General features: G+C 39.5%; 1 protein-coding gene across 2 annotated transcripts in view; it reads left to right on the top strand.

The window, feature by feature from the left end:
- The window catches only part of ADAMTS18 (ADAM metallopeptidase with thrombospondin type 1 motif 18), a 107,185-nt gene that overhangs the window by 61,960 nt on the left and 26,879 nt on the right, over nucleotides 1-18,346 (top strand). For both annotated transcript variants that reach the window (XM_090062758.1, XM_090062759.1), the window contains exons 12-15: nucleotides 3,868-4,040; nucleotides 8,856-8,986; nucleotides 9,107-9,230; nucleotides 10,647-10,891. In XM_090062758.1, the coding sequence (XP_089918884.1) occupies nucleotides 3,868-4,040; nucleotides 8,856-8,986; nucleotides 9,107-9,230; nucleotides 10,647-10,891 (673 nt within the window). The remainder of the gene's footprint in view (nucleotides 1-3,867; nucleotides 4,041-8,855; nucleotides 8,987-9,106; nucleotides 9,231-10,646; nucleotides 10,892-18,346) is intronic.

Genomic DNA, 18,346 nt, shown 5'->3' on the forward strand with positions numbered 1-18,346 from the left:
TTTCACTACTAAACAACTACTGAGGTCCTCTGTAGTACACTGAGCTACGCAGATTTGCTAAAATTGTCATTTCTATAAATTGTCACAGTGTAATTTCACGGATCTGGTTTTCATACATCACAACATTTTACAATCAAGATATTTTTCTGAGAAAGAAGTAGATTACATAATTTAATAGCTCAGCTGGTAAAGAACCTGAATAGGGCCCAAGAGATTTATGTTAATACCTGGGTTGTATCTGTGGGATTGCATCCCACGTATTTCATAATAGCGCATTGTTCACTAAAATATTAGAATATAGCCTTAGGCATGTATGTAATCAAAAAATGAAAACAATAAAATTGCTTCAACACATCTATTTTCATATTTCATATTTTGTATACAGTGTCTAAATGAAAAATCAGAAGCACTGTGAATTTAAAATAATGACACCATGAAAATATTAATTAAAGAAAACCTGTGAAAGCGCATGTGTAGACCATTGTATTCACATAGAAAACAGTATTCTTAGTTTGTAGTGCTATAATTAGCATGGCCTGAGCTGAGTGCACACAATTATCCCCAAAACCAAAAAAAGTTCCTCTTGCTAATTGTGATGTTTTGCATACCGTCCCCTTTCAGAAGGATGACCAAATAATTGTGTATTCCATGTCTCTATTACATTCCAATGCATAGCCATCTCACTTTCTTTTAACTGCTGCTTAACCTGATGTACCAAGTCTAGAAAAATCTTGCCAACTGATAGCCGTTTTTGGCAAATATAAGCCTTGACAGATCATTTGACTGCTACAAAAATAATGGAAGGTTTGCCTACTTACACACATGTACATATACACGTACATATACCACTAGGATGCTTATAGGAGTTGCTGAGTGTACTCTGAGTATTGCAGAAAAGTGAATGCATTCAAGCTACCCTAATGGCATTTTAATTATCAGTCATTGAGTTATTTCTTAGTTAATCTGTTTATATTCTTTCACTTGGACTATTTGAGGTGGTTGATGCATTTTCCCCTGGAGTACATTTTTAATAGTTCTTTTCCAAAACTTGTTATGAGTTTTTCCTCCCCCTTCCTTTGTCCACTGTTTGATATTAGGAGATGAACACACATTGGCATGTGCTCATGTCACTCCTATGCAAGGTAATTGCATGTAATGTCAGTAGAAGGGGTGGGGGGGGGAGATGTACATGACACATTTAATGGTTGCAGCCCAAATGAGGAACAAGGGCACCTCTTTCAGTGCGTCTCCAGGTTGATGAAGTTTTACACCACCCTCAAATGCAAGGCTGAGGCTGTTATTTAAGACATAATCAAGGCCTGCATGATTCTATCACTTTTCTTATTTGATAACTTTTACTTGAGAAATATATTGGGTTTTTTTGTGTTTGTTTTGCTTACATAGGAAGAGACTTACCCTTTAAGGCAGAAGGAGGTTAAAGAAATCATAAATATAACAAAGCTGTAAAGGAAGCTCTCTGTACAGAATGAGCATGGCCCCAATCATTTTTGTTGCCTTTACTTAGGCAAAATTCCCATTGATTACAATTAGTCAAGATAAACCTGGATATCTATTTAAATATGCATCCATCCGGAGCTAAAAAATACATTTGAGTAATTAAATGGTCACTGGTCATTGTAGGAGGGTTGTTTGAGTAAGATCTTCACTGTTGGGCCTAATGTTAGGATAGGTGGTAGCAATTCTAGACCGTCGGCAGGTGAGGTGAATACAAGGTTGCTCCCTATAGCTTATTTCCCTAGCGCTTTGTCCAGTTTTAAAGTGATTAACATATGGGTTTCCCCAACTTCGGGAGAATATTCCAGTATTCATTAAAGACTTCTGAAAAAGTCAGCCATTGTATACCTTCAAAACTTCAATGCTCTTCCAAGACAGGGCCCAACATGTTTTATAAATGCATGAGAATTAGAATGAGAAACATGAATGTAGCATGAAAAAGTAAACAATCAAATGTACCTGAATTCAGAGAGTTGTCTTCATTACATCACTATGCAGTGGATTAATCAGAATACATTAAGTTACAAGGTATCCTGGATAAGGTACATTTATAACATACCGGGTGCATCTATATGTGCGCTGGACTGTGCAGTTGTTGCTGCTTAAGCAAGTACTAAATGACTGTGTAGTAACTGCCGTTACTGCACAGTCCCAGCACTGCACACGTCGTTTCTGACGCTGCTGTGTAGTAGCAGCAAGCTACTGTGCAGCAGCTCATTGCCACTACACAGTAGTATTGGCACGGTTTGTGCCTGCTGATACTACGTAGCATCTTGCGTAAACATGTCCACTGGGTGCATTTACACGTTCATTAATCTGCTTTTGCTATTGTGCATTAAATTTAGTACCTCTAATGTGAGGTACTAAATAGATGTGCATTAGGCTCTCTAGTGCACAGTAGAGAAAGTGAATGCTTTTGTAGTGATACTTAATAGGCAGTAGCCTAGTTTACTGCGCATCAGTGTATGTGCAATAGTAAAATAGGTTACTGCACATTAAAGTGCATGTATAGACACAGCCACTGTATAGGGATTTAAACAAATAACTCCCATTATTCTTACCAGGAAGGAACAGTGCAAGTACTACACCCTATAAATTATTCTGAAAATACTTTTCTTCAAGGTAGACGTAATGCGGCAAAGGCATCCATTGAAAGATCATAGCATGTGTTCCAAGCATGTATTTTCCCTGTCATTTTAAAAGCCTTGATAAAAGTGTATGCAGGTGCAGAATTTACATCTTTTTTTCCTACAAGGATCAAGCAGTAGGTGGAATAATGCAACCAGTTCTTACAATTCTGGCTTACGGATGCTTGTCTTCAAACTAGCCTAAATTCAGGAAAGCATCTTAGCACACAATTAAAGCCCAATGAATATTGAAAGTTAAAAATTAATGTAAGTGCTTTCCTATTCACAGTCCTTTGTTATTTTCTAGAAGTTTAGCTTATACAGCTACTTAAAAGTGCATATTTTGGTTTTAACGATACTGAACAATTGTTCATTCTATTAATATCTTACCAGTTTAATGTTATCTTCAAGTTCTTCCTTTATTACCTACTTTTATAATAAATAATATTTTTGCAAACATGAACCCTCTTGGATCACAGTAGACTGAAAAGTGCCATATAACTTGTCAATTTATTTATCTTGTTTACTTCCTCAGGTCAGTCACAGTGAGATGTACAACTCTGTTTACCAACCTGATAATATATGCAAATAAAAATATCCTGTTAGGCAAGAGTTTAATTCAATGAAAACATGATTGCTCTCTACCAGGGTGCATATTTAAATTAATATAAAATAATACAAATGGGTGGTACTTGTTGACTATTTAGGTTGGGTCTCAGGACTATTAAAATGTCCCTGGACCTGATGATCTCGTGAGGTCCCTTCCAGCCCCTAACATTATGAATCTTTTCGGACTGGCTGCCTATAGACATGTTTGTTCACATTCTAATTAGAACATGGACAAGTGGCCTCATTATCACACATCTATTAAGCCCTGTCACATTTCAAAATGAGCATGGGGGAGTTTTAACTGAACCTTGTTGAATGAGCTTTAGTTAAAATGCTCCCACAGTCATTTTGAAATGCAAGCAGGGCTTAATACACATGACAGCGAACTGTTTTAATTAGAGTGGCTGCCTGGGAACGACTTTAATTAAAAGCCCTCTCCCCCACACCTCTGAGCTCACATATAGGTAACTAGTGATTTCAAGTCAGCAAGTCTTCCTTATTAAGTTCAATATTCAGTACAATGACACTTATGTGTTTACCGGTGTTTAATATATGTCACAGTTGTCAATCCCATTCATGTTCAGTTTTGCAAAGACCCTTTCTCTTTTCTTCATAGGCCACAGTATGGTGGCAAGTTCTGTCAGGGTTCCAGCCGTATTTATCAGCTTTGCAATATTCAGCTATGCCCACCTAATAGGCTGGACTTCCGGGCACAGCAGTGTGCAGAATATAACAGCAAGCCTTTCCGTGGATGGTACTACAAATGGAAGCCCTATACTAAAGTCGAAGGTAATTTGCCTACAGTTCTGGTTGACAAAATAACTTGCATAAAGCAGACTAGTTAGCTTGAGTTCATCACTACTCTTTGGGCTGACTGCAGCCATGGTGTGAGCAAGTAGAAATTAAGGGGGTTTCTGCGGGTTTATAATTACTTCCTAGAAGGGCTTCATTTGACTTTCAGTGTGACATTATATTCAGGAACAGGCAGAGAAACTGGTTTGGACTGTGAATTTCATTCCCTATGTTTGTGCTCCTTTACCATTGTTACTTCTTAGTTTTATTTTAAACCGTACATGTTTGTGTGTTAAAAAACAAACAAACATTTTTCCTATTAATTCCTGAATGTGGGTCATACTAGCTTCTATGACAGTGCAAGAATGTTCTCAGATTTCTAAATGTAACAGTAAATTAGACCTTTTGATTTTCCTACTGATGTAGTCCCATGAGAAATGGAGACAAAATAAAATAAAAATGCTGCATAAATTTTATAAATATATCAGTTGTTGCTGAGGCTTCATAAGACTTATGTCTCAATAAATATTTTATCTCCTTGCCTTAAGGGTAAGGGTATTCTTCCTGTAGGTGGCTTGATATTGTAAATACCTGGAATTATTATTGTACAGTTACTAGTGACCAATATTTCCCTGCAGCTTGCAGACACAGTGGATATTTACAATTGATACAGTGGATATTTACAGTTTATCAAATAAAAGTGGCTGGTAAATGTCATATTGTAACTGTTTTTGTCTAAAATGACCACGACTGCTTTCAAGTACTCTGAGTCTATATTTGTGTGTGCGCGCGTGTGTGTATGTGTGTGTGTGTGTGTGTGTGTAAATATATGATTCCAGGTATTTAAAATATATTAAAAATGACAGTGTTTGTGTCTGGATGAAATATCCTTTAGTGGATAGTTCTAATTTGTTAGGAATGCACAGATTTAAGCTTTCTTTGTTTCTATAGAAATATTAGAAATACCTGGATTAATACTTATAAAGCCATGTTCTGAAATAGTCATTCATTGTGGGTAAGACCTGTGTGTAAAACTAAAGAAAAAATATCTAATTGGAGTAGTTCTCATATCAGGTGATAATGCCAGTTGCATCTTCATGAGCATCTCAAAGTGTTGGTTCTTATTTAACATTGATTATCATTGCGCATATCATTGCGATTGAGATCACTGGCTATCAGTTGACCGTCATTAAAGACGCAAATTGGAACTAAAGGAGATTTTTCAGAAGTGTTGGAGTAATGTACAAGCAATACTGTGGAAAATACCTGGAGCTTACTTTCCAAAAACCATTTAGAAACTTAAAAAAAAAAAAAAATCCCTCTTTTTCTAAAGCCCTCTCTACATTACCTGTATCATGCAGTTACCAGTTTAACTGCACATACTACATGTGTAAATTAATAATAGTGCCATAAAAGATACAACCAGCTATAAAGTTGTTGCTAAAAATGTATAACAACTTTATAGCTGGTTGCTATAGAGCTTTAATTTACATGTGTAACTGAGTCTGCCCCTGCGGGGAGGCTCCCAGCTACACGGGTACACTGCACCAATACGGTTGGGAAACAAAGTCCCCAAAATTGGATGCTAGAATCCAGCCACTCCACTCACCTCAGTAGTGGAGGTGCTGCCAGGACCCAGAGTCCACAGCTGTGGGACTCTTTGACCTGACAGCCACAGGGTATCGCTGTGAACTCCCAGCCCCAAGGACTTTAATTCTAGCCTTCAAGCATCTGATGGGTGGTTACAAAAAAGATGGAGCTGTACTATTCTCAGTGGTGGCTGATGCCAGAACAAGGAGCAATGGTCTCAAGTTGCAGTCCAGAGGAGAGCCACACACATGATCAGAGGTCAAGAGAGCAGGCCATGTGAGGAGAGGAGAGGCATGGGACTCTTCAGCTTGGCTGAGCATAGGCTTGGTGGGGACTTGATGGCAGCCTATAAGTATATCATGGGTGTTCATCAGGACCTGGGAAAATGTCTGTTCACCAGGGCTCCCCCAGGGAAAATGAGGTCCAGTGGTCACAAACTGCTGGAAGACCATGTTAGGCTGGACATAAGGAGGAACTTCTTTACTAGGGCTGAGCAAAAGTTAGGATCATGATTTGGATTTGGAGATGATTCAGGAGATTTGGAGGCTAAATCTATGAATCTGAATGAAATTGCTAGAAGCTTTAGGCTTTCCCAATCGATTCGGAGCTTCTGAATTGATTTGGCAAAGATTCAGAAAAGATTCGGTGATTCCATCATAGGGTATAATGGGGAATCAATGCAATATCTATAATGTGGTTGTTTTTTGGCTGATTAGGATTAAACTTGCAGGAGTGGTAGCCTCTGCTGCCATGTTTCAAGGTGATAGGTGCTGGGGTTTCTGGGAAACTGCAACTCAGTGTGCTGAAAAGCAAAACTCTGACGTGTGTGTGAGTTAAGCTACAGTGGGGTGAAAACTGTAGGGATGGCAGGTTTTGCTGAAGCCACAAAGCCTGCCAAATTTCAAGGAGACCGGTGCAGCAGCAGTCTGGATTCTGGGGCACTACACCTCTGGCTGTAGGCAGCCAAAACTTGTAATATGGGTGCTTGTGGGACTGTGTGTGTGTGTTCAGGTGCACCCTTCCTGGTGCTAGGGCCTCTGCACAACACAGCAGTGTGCCCCCATGAGGCCTCCTTCTCCCCTACAGCCTTGGCCTGGTCTACCACTGTAAATGACAGCAGGTCAAAATAACTTAGCTGGCTCAGCACCGGTAGCACCAGCAGCGTCAAAGGTATCCAGACGGAAGTGTCACAGAGCCTTTCTTTTTATAAAGGAATTGACAATAAGAAGTAAAGATGTTGTATTGGATATATGTAACTTATGGTGTGTGATGGCTTATTTTCTGTTTATATGTTTATTATGAAAAAACTGAAATTGTTAGAAAAATATATCTTAGGAAGCTTTTGGGTTGAAAAACTCTTTGTCAGGCTGGGGAAGTACCGGCAGTCGGTGTGTCTCCTGGTCCTGGATGGAAGAAACAGTAAAGAAGTCAGAGGCTGGCCTGGCATGCAATGCAAGCAAGAAAGCCAGTCAGGGAAAATGGAAATGGAGGCATCAGGGGGTGAGGGACAGGCTTGGGTGGGGGTGAGGGATGCAGCGGTGCAGGTAAAAGTGCAGAGGTCTAGTTTACCAGAAACTCCTGCACCTCTCTCCTTGAAAGCTTGCAGGCTTCATGGCCTCAGCAGGGGCTACCATCCCTGCAGTTTCACCTCGCTGTGCCTTAACACACACAGTGTCACCTAAGTAATGAGTTTTGCTTGTCAGCAGTTTGAGGTGCAGTTTTCCAGACACCCCTACATCTATCTCCTTGACACTTGGAAGGCTTTGTGGCCTCAGCAAGAACTACCACCTCTGCAATTTTCACTCTTCTGTGGCTTAATACACACATGTGACATGAGTTTTGCTTTCAGGACTTTGAGGTGCAGTTTCCCAGAAACCCGTGCACCTATCACCTCAAAACTTGGCAGGCTTCATGCTCCCAGAAGAGGCTATTGCCCTCACATGTTTCATCCAGGTCAGCCAAAAAACAACAAAGTTATAGTTATTTCATCGATTCCCCATTATACTCTATGGCCAAATCTTTGAATCACCAAATCTTTTCTGAATCAATTCGGAAAAACAGTTCGGATCTCCGAATTGAATCTCTGGCATCTGAATTGGCTGAATCCAGATTTGAATTGAATAGTTCCCTTTTCGCACAGGCCTGTTCTTTACTGTCTGAGTATGCAGAGTCTGGAATAGACTCCCCAGAAGTGGTGCAAGCACCTACTCTGGACACGTTCAAAATGTGCTTGGACGATTATCTTGCTAGGGTCCTTTGACCCCAGCTGACTTTCTGCCCTCAGGTAGGGGGCTGGACCAGATGATCTCACCAGGTCCCTTCCAGCCCTAACATTTATGAAATCTATGATGGGAAGTTTAGGGTAGATACTGGGAGAAACTCTCTCACAAGGAGAGTAGTAAAGCAGTTACCCACAGGTTACCCAGAGAGGTGGAATCTCCATTCTTGGAGGTTTTCAAGAACCAGCGAGAGCAAGTTGTTTTTTGGGATGATCTAGTTGAGGGTGGTCCTGGTTTGATCAGGGGGTTCAACTAGATGACCTCTTGAGGTCCCTTCCAACCCTATTTTTTATGATTCTATACTTGTTTAAAAGCCTAAATATAGATTTGGGAGTCTAACTAGTCTCTTGTTTTTTGAATAATTAAAATACAATAATATAATAAGAGCTCTGAAATCTCCCATGTAAAGTCCCCCTTACATTATAATATGAGATGCAGAATGTTGATTGACAGAGACCTATGCCAATCTATTTAGGAAAAAAAAATATTTTTAATGGGAAAGCTGGCTTTAGTCCTAGCTTCCTCTTAAGATGATTATTTGTGCTATCTTATGTATTTTCATTTTTTAATAAAAAAAAATCAGTGAAAATATTACAAATCCCAAATTTATCTTTCTTAATAAAAAATGAAACTTGAAACGGTGGTCAAGAGGTGCTGAAATCTGGGGCCACATCAGCAGAAGAACTAATGGCATATGTCTGTTTTTAGGCTGCTGTTGGATTTTAATTATACTTCTGTGAATTTCAAATTCATGTGAGAGTTAAAAATGGCAAATACAGTATGAGCTACTGTATTTGGCTGCATTTCTACTCCTTTGGTATTTCAAATACATGATAAATCACTCAGTTATAGTGGTTTTTATTGTCACTGCTGATGTAGGATGGAATAACATCAATACTCTGCACCCTGCTATGTATCTGCTAACGTCTTTGTATATTTTCAGAGGAAGATAGATGTAAGCTGTACTGCACAGCTGAAGACTTTGATTTTTTCTTTGCAATGTCCAGCAAAGTGAAGGATGGAACCCCATGTTTCCCAAATGCATATGACGTTTGCATTGATGGAGTTTGTGAAGTAAGACAATTTCCTTTGATCCTGATTTCTTTTTTTTCAAGTGAATGACTGGGTCCTTAATACAAAATGCAGCTGTTACTTTAAATTCCTGAGCCCTTTACTTCTGCCTTTTGGTTACAGCAAGTTGGGTGTGATCATGGACTTGGATCAAAAGCTGCATTGGATGCTTGTGGTGTTTGCAAAGGAGATAATTCAACATGCAAGTTTTTTAAAGGCCAATACTTGATCCAACACAAAGCTAATGGTAAGGAACGCTGTTCCCACGTGATCATCAACTCACTGCTCTGCTTTATCCCTGTTCAATGTGCACAACTATTTGCTCATTAAGGCAGGGGCTAAGGGTCCAGATGTGAACTGAAACTCACCAAGAGAGTGAGAGGAGAGTTCATATTTCTCCTGTTTCTTGGTAACAGTAAAAACTATGAACATCAGTCTTAGTTAGCTAAGTTGCAAGAATGCCTGCCATTTCTTAATAGACTTTCCTCACCTGTTTTTTCATTTGAATAATTTTTGCTTGATTGTTTTTTTAAAATAAAAACAACTGTGAAAGCCTTTGATGGCACAGGTGAGAAAAAGTCTCTCTCTAACCAGCTTTAGTGGATTGTGAAAAATGATCACAGGCTAATGATGAGCATGCAGGATTTTTTGTGCATTTGGTGAGATAGCTCCTTTAGAACTTGAATGAATGGCTCAGGGATTAGGCCATAGATCTGGGGTTTAGGAGATCCAGCTTCACTTCCCTCCTCTGCCATAGACTATGTGTGATCCTCAAGCCAATCATTTATTCTGGGCATATCTACACAAGACGCTAACTATGCAGTAGCCTAATACTGTGCAGTAGTGTGCCAAGGAAAAACTGTGCTAATACACTACTGAGCAGTAATATTAGGCTACTGCACAGTTAGCATCACTAAAAACCCATGCGCTGGTGCTACTGTGCAGTAGCACGAGTTACTGCACATTGATTTAGTACTTGGTTACTCAAATACTAAACTGAAAGCTCAGTAACTATGGTGTATTAATGAATGTGCCCTTTCAGATGAATGCCTTCTGAGCCCCCACCTGTCATGCTGTAAAATGGAGATAATGGCATTTTCTTATCACACCAAAGTATTGTGAGGATAAACACTTAACTATTTTGAGGCTCTCAAATCCTAGTTGTATAGGACACATGAGTAGCTGTGCTGTAGACATATAGAATTAAAATGGTATGTTGGGAAAATATTAGATGACAAGGCAAATCTCTTTACCAGGAGAGATTGAGTAGCATTTAAGACTTCAGGACAAGTTTTTTGTGCCTGGGTTTATTTCATGTCCAAAGCATGCTGGTGTTGTGCTTTAAATATCACCTTTTACCACTTGTATAGGAAATACTGAAAAGGCATGGGAGAACCATTTAGATTGATATGTATTAACATGAAAGAACTTGTACTTCATCAGTCTGAAGTCAAAGAGAAAAAAAGAACCGATTGATCCTTAGGTTGCTCCAGTCCTAAGCAGGTGTAGATCCTTTAAAGTCTGCCATCTTAAAACTGAAGCAACCACTTTGGTGGATCAAGTCTGCTTTCTATGTAATGCCTTTGAGATTCCAGGTTTAGTTAGAGTAAGGTCCTTTTTTAATGACTGCTACAAAATTATTATTTTATTCTTTCAATTTTAGACTATTATCCAGTAGTCACTGTTCCAGCCGGAGCACATAGTATTGAAATCCAGGAAATGCAAATCTCCACCAGCTACCTTGCAGTGCGCAACCTAAATAAGAAGTATTATCTCACAGGGGACTGGACAATTGACTGGCCAGGAAAGTTTTTGTTTGCTGGGACAACTTTTGATTATCAACGCTCTTTTAACCATCCAGAGAGTCTATATGCGGCAGGGCCGACTAATGAGACACTAGTCTTTGAAGTAAGCTTTCTTCTGTTTATTCTATCATTGATGTCTATTACAGAATTAGCAACGACAGCTTTAGTTCAGTGCAGTAGCTCTCAGACAGATTAAAGAATAGCATGAGTCATGGTACTATTCAGACTTAATTGTGTAGTCATGCTAGATTGAAAGGCCTTTCACCAGTTTATCAAGGTCTGGGGCTTAGCAAATTGCCACGAGGTTTATGAAAAGAAAAAAAAGTCTAGAGTGCCCCACGCAACATTATTTTTCAGCTGGCACACCACGGTAATGGAGTTAAGTTCATCCTACAAATACTACACAGACAAATTGAGTGATACGCATGTCAAAATGAATCATCATGGTTAAACACATGTTCAAATATTGCCTCTGAAACTCTATGCATGTGTGACATTTGTGCATGCAGATTAGGTAATCAGTTGTCTAAGTGTGCATATATCTACCACATGTTGATACATACATCATTTTTATTGATGCTGTGTTATAGCTAATGCTATAAAGAAGAAAGGTGAAAGAAAACATATTTTGGAGTAAAATATCTGTCACCTGTTCTCTTCATCATATGTCCTGGGATAGAACTGAATGTAATTGGAAAGAAATTTGGTGTGTATATTGTCTTTCGTTTGGTTTGGTTATAGAATTGGAGCCAAGTATACGCACGTTTGTTCTGGGTAAAATAAATCCCTTTCCTCTTCAGGTTGCTTTTACCAGAATTTCCTTTAATGTGCCTCAGAACACCTGAAGGCCCATTGCTAGTTGATGATAATTACAGAGGCCCTAGTTACTACTGGCTACATTATTTTACCTGCTTTGCTGGAAATCTTTGGCAAATCCCTGGATTTTCTAAGCTTGTCTGGTGTGTTTTGACGAATCCTTAACTTTCAGAGTGAAGCAGCAGTCCTTCCCCTGTAGACTTCAGCTGTTTCCCACACTTTCCAGTACTGCTTAATTGAGATTACTATCAAATGTGTTGCTTTGCCTGCAGTGTACATATGGAAGGCAACATTGAGTGTTGCACCCTATCTTGGAGGCAGCCAGTTCTCACAAATTGAAAACTGGCACTGTCCAAGAAGTGGAGAAAGGATTCATTTCTAATGGATCCAAGTCAGCAAAGCAGTTAAGCACTTTTTAGAAATTTTAAATATGTCTGTAAGTGTTATTGAAGCCAATAGGGCTTAAACATATTCTTAAGTGCTTTGCTTATGGATGAAATGCTGAATTGGGGACCAAAGGCATTTTTTTCGTTGATCATTTTATCCTGATTTTATATGTTTTTATAAAGCTTCTGTTTTGTCAGGTCAAACACTTTCATTCTCCACATGAGTTAATGCTTACAGGAATAGCGTAGTGTAAAAGTAACAAATTGCAGATATGATTCCCAGACTGAACCCATTTCTAAAATAGCCTTATAGAAAAGCTGCAAGTGCACTTATAAATCTAATCTGTCATAATGCAATGTAATTTGAGCTATATTGTTATAGGCCTCAAAACTAAAGCATGAATTATGAATTGACATACAAGATGACCTACTTCATTGCTGAGCATGTAAAAGTCTTGAAATATATAGATTAAAAACACTGTCTTGTTTTAATGCCAAACAACACGTCTATTTTCAGTCTATCAAATAATGCTAAAGAGCCCCACAAAGATTTCACATTTAACTTGAGGCTATTGCTCCTATGAGGGCTTATTTAAACTTCCCATATATTTTTATTGAAATACCTACACTGCTATCATGGGCAACTAGGGATTTTAAATGAGAAATAAGTTAGCGAATATGCTGCGTTTTCCCAAATTATATAATCTGTGAATTGTAGCTAATATCATTTTTTACCCTCCACAGTTTCAACAGCCTGTTTCCTTTAGAAATGTGAAATGTTTTCTCTCCAAAAAGGGTATGCTATTTTGGCTCCATCACTGATTCTTAAGCCAGTAGTTTTCAACCAGGGTGTTGAAGCACCCTGGAGTATCTTGAGATCCTTTCAAGGGTGATATGGGGTACATCACAATATTAGCACTGTAGGTGTGCATGATTCACAAGTTAAACCTAGAGATTTCAAACAGGAATTCATAATGAAAAAAATGTTCTGCCTTGTTGTGGCCTTTCTGAGTTTTTGCAACAGAAGAATTGCCCTATTATGTTTCTGTAGACGAGTAAAAACTAAGAGCTGGCATTTCCCAAGGGGTGCCTTGAGTCTAACAAGGGGAACCTTGAGTCTAAAAAAAGGTTGAGAACCATTGCTGTAAGCCATTGAAAAGGTGATCCAAATTAAAAATGAGCACAGATTTTGTGATCAGAAACCATGCATGCTTCTAAAATATAATATGGCAATTTACTGTTTTCAGTAAAAAGGATGAAGCAAATCCTGTTTCAGCTACAGATAGCTAAGACAGCTAATTATAAGAGGTATTTCAACAACACATTTGGAAGCCAAGTCCTACTTACCCTTTTGACATCCCAGCAACTCTATATTCCCATGATGTAAGACTGTACAGGATGAGGTCTTCCTACAGTTGTCAACTTGTATATAGTCAACACTTAAGTCTCCCTCAAAAAAGCAATGTTTTATTTCAGACCAATTTTCTCCCAAGGTTCAGCCAGTATTTAGTTGTCATTCGCTAGAACATATTTCCACGGAGGGTGCAAAAGGGTAACTAAACTCCTGTATGGGGGCGCATAATTGATGTATGTATGCATGCACTGAATACTAGCATGGACACATGGAGGAGGGAAGGTCTGTCACATTTTGTTAGTGTACCTACTGCATCTTCCAGGATGATCCTCTGAACAGAATGAGTTTATTTAATCTTTGCATGCAGGTATCCTCCAAAAGGTAATTGGAACCATGTTTTAAGAGATGGTAGGAGAATTAAATAGGATACATCTTTATTAAAATTCTTCTTTTAAAGATTTTTAATGGCCCCCAGAATGTTGTTTTACTATATTGTATGCCTTTTCCTCCTAGGGGATATCAGGGTATTCAAAAGCACTAAAGGGCAGATTGTGGAATTATAATAAGTCAAGGAATGGGAATCACATCCTCTCACAGTTAAGCCTATGGTTTCTCCCTCTCTCCAACTCATACGCCCAAAGCAAAGCAATTTCCAATAGTTCATTGTTTATCTTGATCAGGTATACTGAGCACAGTATTCACTGGGGGGGAGGGGGGGAGCGTAGTAGTTAATGGCTCCATTTGTTCATTGTTCCACGCTACCCACCTTCTGATAGGATGGGTCATTGTGACCCATGACTTGCACAGTAATATTCAGGATCTTCACTGCCTCCTTGGGCACATCAGACAAGAGGCAACCTTATCTTAAGCTTCTATTAAATGCATCATACATGCAGTAGAGTCCCTGATTATTCAAAGGGTTCAACTGAGCAAGTATCTTATAATCAATTTTACAGTATCATTAAAATGCTATTGAAAGATTGGTGAAAGACAAGAAAAGCATGATGTAGGGATTTTCATATTTACATTGGAATATTACAACCAGTATATATAATTATGGGGGACAGTCATACCAAGTAAGACAAAAGAGAGAGAATCTATAATTTAGCTGGGTTGCGGTGAGAAAAATACAAACATCAGCGGCCAACTGTTTTCAGTGGAAGAGAATGAAATTGAGAGAAAAATGTGAAATGAAATGTGCAGAAGCAGTGGGATTTCATTAGGACATCTCTTGAAAGTGTAAAGCTTGAAAGCAAAATTCACTGGAGGGTTGGGTTTTTTTTTTACTATACAGTACAATGAGAGAAATCACTTACAGGCATTAAAGCACAACAGTTATCCCAGATGTCAGTGCTTCTTGGAAGCAGTGCAGAGCTCTGTAGTTACAGTTCACATTATTTATAGTTTGCTGATTGTGGGTTTACAGAAGCCAATGAAAACTTAGATGACACAAGCACGTATTTCTGTGGATTCAGAATGCAACTCCCAAAATGGCCAGTTTCAGAATAGACGAAAAAAAAAATAGACAAGACTTGAAGTGGTAGAAATGTGATAGTTAAATGATAATCTGGGGTCAGGAATTAATAGTAGGCTTTTCAACATCTGGTTTTGGTAATACAATGTGTCATCTTAAGTGGAGACATACTGGAATTACTTTTTTTAATGCAGTTGAATGCTCAGTCCTCTTACATTTGTCTGAGATTCAGGCATAGGTAATTTAAGGTCATCCGGTTTCAATTTAAGGAAGTTGTCAGTGGTTTCTTCTGCTTATTTAGAACAAGATTCATCTAAGAAAGGATAATAATATGGGTTCAACATGGCATTTACCTAGTCTTGGAAATCAGGCCTAACATTGGCAAGAAGTAAGTACAAAAAGATGTTTTTCCGTAGTGGATTAGCAACAATGAAGAGACACTTTGGTCACCAGAAACAACTACAGGTTTCTAAAGGATCTTCTGAGAGTTGTTAGGACTTTTAGTAGCCTCAGATGATCTGCCATTCCACCCAAATTGACTAACATTATAGAATACAATAAAACAAAACAATGTTTTTATGTTCTAACCAACCAATGGGATGAGATGCTTACTACATGGTACCAGTAGTGTGCCGGTCAACAACGGTACTAATAAACTACTACACAGTGTTATTGAGCTACTGTGCAGTAACCATCATAGAAAAAAACATGCACTGGTGCTGCTGTGCGGTAAATGTAGTTCCTGGGTATTCAGGTAGTAGACCTGTGCAAAGCGGCTAGTGTTTGCTTTGTATTTGGATTCAGTCAGTTCAGCCATACTGAGTTGGAGATTTGAATCACTATCCCGAATCGATTCAGTCGAATCTCTGAATCATGCAGGCCGGGCCCACCCCCCATCTGCTCTCCAAGCCTGGGCAATGGCTGCCCCACCTGCCCCAGCTCCTGGCACTTTAAAAAAAAAAAGCCCCAGCTCACTGGGTGCTGCTGGGCAGAGGGGGTGATCTCCGCTGTCCTGCACCATGTGGGGGGCTGTGCATGAGCCCTCCAAAGCCCCGAGGCTGCTACAGGAACTGGTGAGTCCCAGGGTTTTTGTTGGTTTTTTTCTTCTTAAAGGGCTGGAGCTGGGGTGGGCGGGTCAGCCATGGGGGGCTGGAAGAGTGAGGGGTGGGGTGGGGGTGCTCATGGCAGAGCCCCCATGCAGTGTGGGGCAGTGGGGATTGCCCCCCACCTGGCAGCACCCGGTGAGTGGGGGCTTTTATTTTAAAGCAGTGGGAGCTGGGGTGGTTGGGGCAGCCACGGGGGGTGGGGCAAGCAGGTGGGGGTTGGGGGGGCTGGAGGAACACACAGGGGGTGGCGGCTGTCAGGGGTCCCTCCATGGTCCACTCCTCCAGCCCCCCTTCCCCGCTCCGAGTCCGACTCCAGCTCCCTGTTGCAGCCACCAGGGACTGTTTGAATCAGCGAAGCTCTCTGAATATTTTCTGAAGATTTGGAGGCTTTGAATCGATTTGAACCTTTTTATTGGTCCCCTGATTCGATTCAGATTTGGAGATTCGGCCACTGAATCAGGCCAAATCTCCTCCAAATGGAATCACCGCCTGAAGCTTTGCACAGCCCTATCAGTTAGTACTTCATTAAGGAAGTACTGAACTAAATGCGCCGTAACTATGGTGCATTAATGAATGCGTAGTCATGCTCAGTTAGTAGGAAATCTCTCACGGATATGAGTGAGAAAAAATTAGCTTAGTGCTGGATTGTTAAATTGATTGGGATTCAATATTAAGTGCTAGCTAGGTCTTTTGCTTTATTAATGAAATATTCCACCATTTGAGAAAGCACAGTGACCTTTTTTTCAGGTGATATGACACAGAATCAATGAATTGATTAAATAGGAATGGGAAGATTAAAGCCTTTGGCCAAAATGACAACATGTTGAATAGGAGAATTTAGGAAACATCACTGAAAGGAGATGGTTTACCTTGACAGCAATAAGGAACAGATGGAAGGGATGCTTTTAAAAAGAGGGGAACATTTACTGGAAAAGAAGGCGAATGGGGCTTCGAAGTGGGAAAACATATCTAATTAGAAGCAGTAAATCACTTCCTCTTGTCAATAGGGAAAAAGGAAGCCAGGTGGAATGACTTTACTGATGATCTACCACTGGGAGAGAGCCAATTTGCAGTTATAAGACATTACATTTATTATTAGCTGCTCAATGATAAATTCATACTGATTTCCCCTGAAGAGAGGGTGAGTGGGAGAGAGCAAAGATATGCTGATAAGATACAGATGTAGATTCAGTACAGGGAATAAATGGGTCCTTTTAAGTGAAAAGCAATTTGCTGGATGGCATCTTGTAAGATTGTGTATTTAGCATGTGAAGAGTTAAAAAGACAAAGGAAATACAATAACAGTACCAGATAAATCTGGAACAGATGAAAGGAAGAGTGAAATCATACAGGACCTTCCAAAGCTATGCTGTTTTGGTTTTTTTTAATGCCATTAGTAGGCTTACTTCAAGAGTCCTAATTTTTCATAAGCTTTTAGTAAGATCTACTTAAGATGCCTTCTAGAAATACTTAAGGGATAGAAATCCTTTTGGTTCATGGATTAAGCTAACAAGAAGCTGATGGGAGAATCCTCCCATGTTTTTATTATCCATTATAAGGATTTTCTTTTTCCTCTGAAGCATCTGGCGTTAGACACTGTCAGGGCCAGGTTACTAGATAGTTCCCTTCAGTATAGCATCACTAACTTCCTAATAGATGTTTATCGAGGCACATAATGTATATGCCTCAATAATGTATATGCCACATATGTATATTGACCTCTTTTACACAACTGAAAAGAGAAGCAGTCCAGAGAAGTCAGATGAATTACTTTAGAGGTATGCAAAGGCCGGTGAAATCAGAATCTGGCTTAGAATATTGACAGTTAGTCGGAAGTAAAATTTTGGGTATATTGTACGGCAAAGAAATAATCATATTAGTGCCACTGATGGATAGTGATCCTCAAATTTTGGACCCAGCAGCAGACTTCTTAATGGAGGTGCTAGTATTCAGGATCTGGGTACAAAGCTCTCTCTGTAAATGACCCGCAGGTACTATGAGCACAAGAAAAATCTTACTGCCGTACACATGGGTGACAATAACTTTGTTTTCTGTTTTATAATCAGTTTCCAATTCTTTTCTCATTTTTGTCTCCTTGCCCTACACAAGAGCTGTAGCTGTCCTTTTCCTGACAGATTACATACACCACTTATGTGTTCGCTTCTACATCATGCAGGATATTGTGGGCTTTTTATCTTGTCTTAGCCAATGTAATTTATGGCACTATGTTGCCAGTGACTTAATGTATTCTTGTTACACAAAAAGATGATTTAAAAATACAAATTGGTCACTCAGCCAAAGGAGGCACCGACAGCCACCTAAAAGGTTTGACCTGAAAAAGTAAGAGTGGTATGGGAAACCTGGGATAGGCAAGGAAAAGGACCTTAGACAGAGGAGCAGATGTACAGGTGGCTTAGAAAAT

This window comes from Crocodylus siamensis, chromosome 9, assembly GCF_052110815.1.
Source record: "Crocodylus siamensis isolate JL-2025a chromosome 9, ASM5211081v1, whole genome shotgun sequence".
NCBI lineage: Eukaryota > Metazoa > Chordata > Crocodylia > Crocodylidae > Crocodylus > Crocodylus siamensis.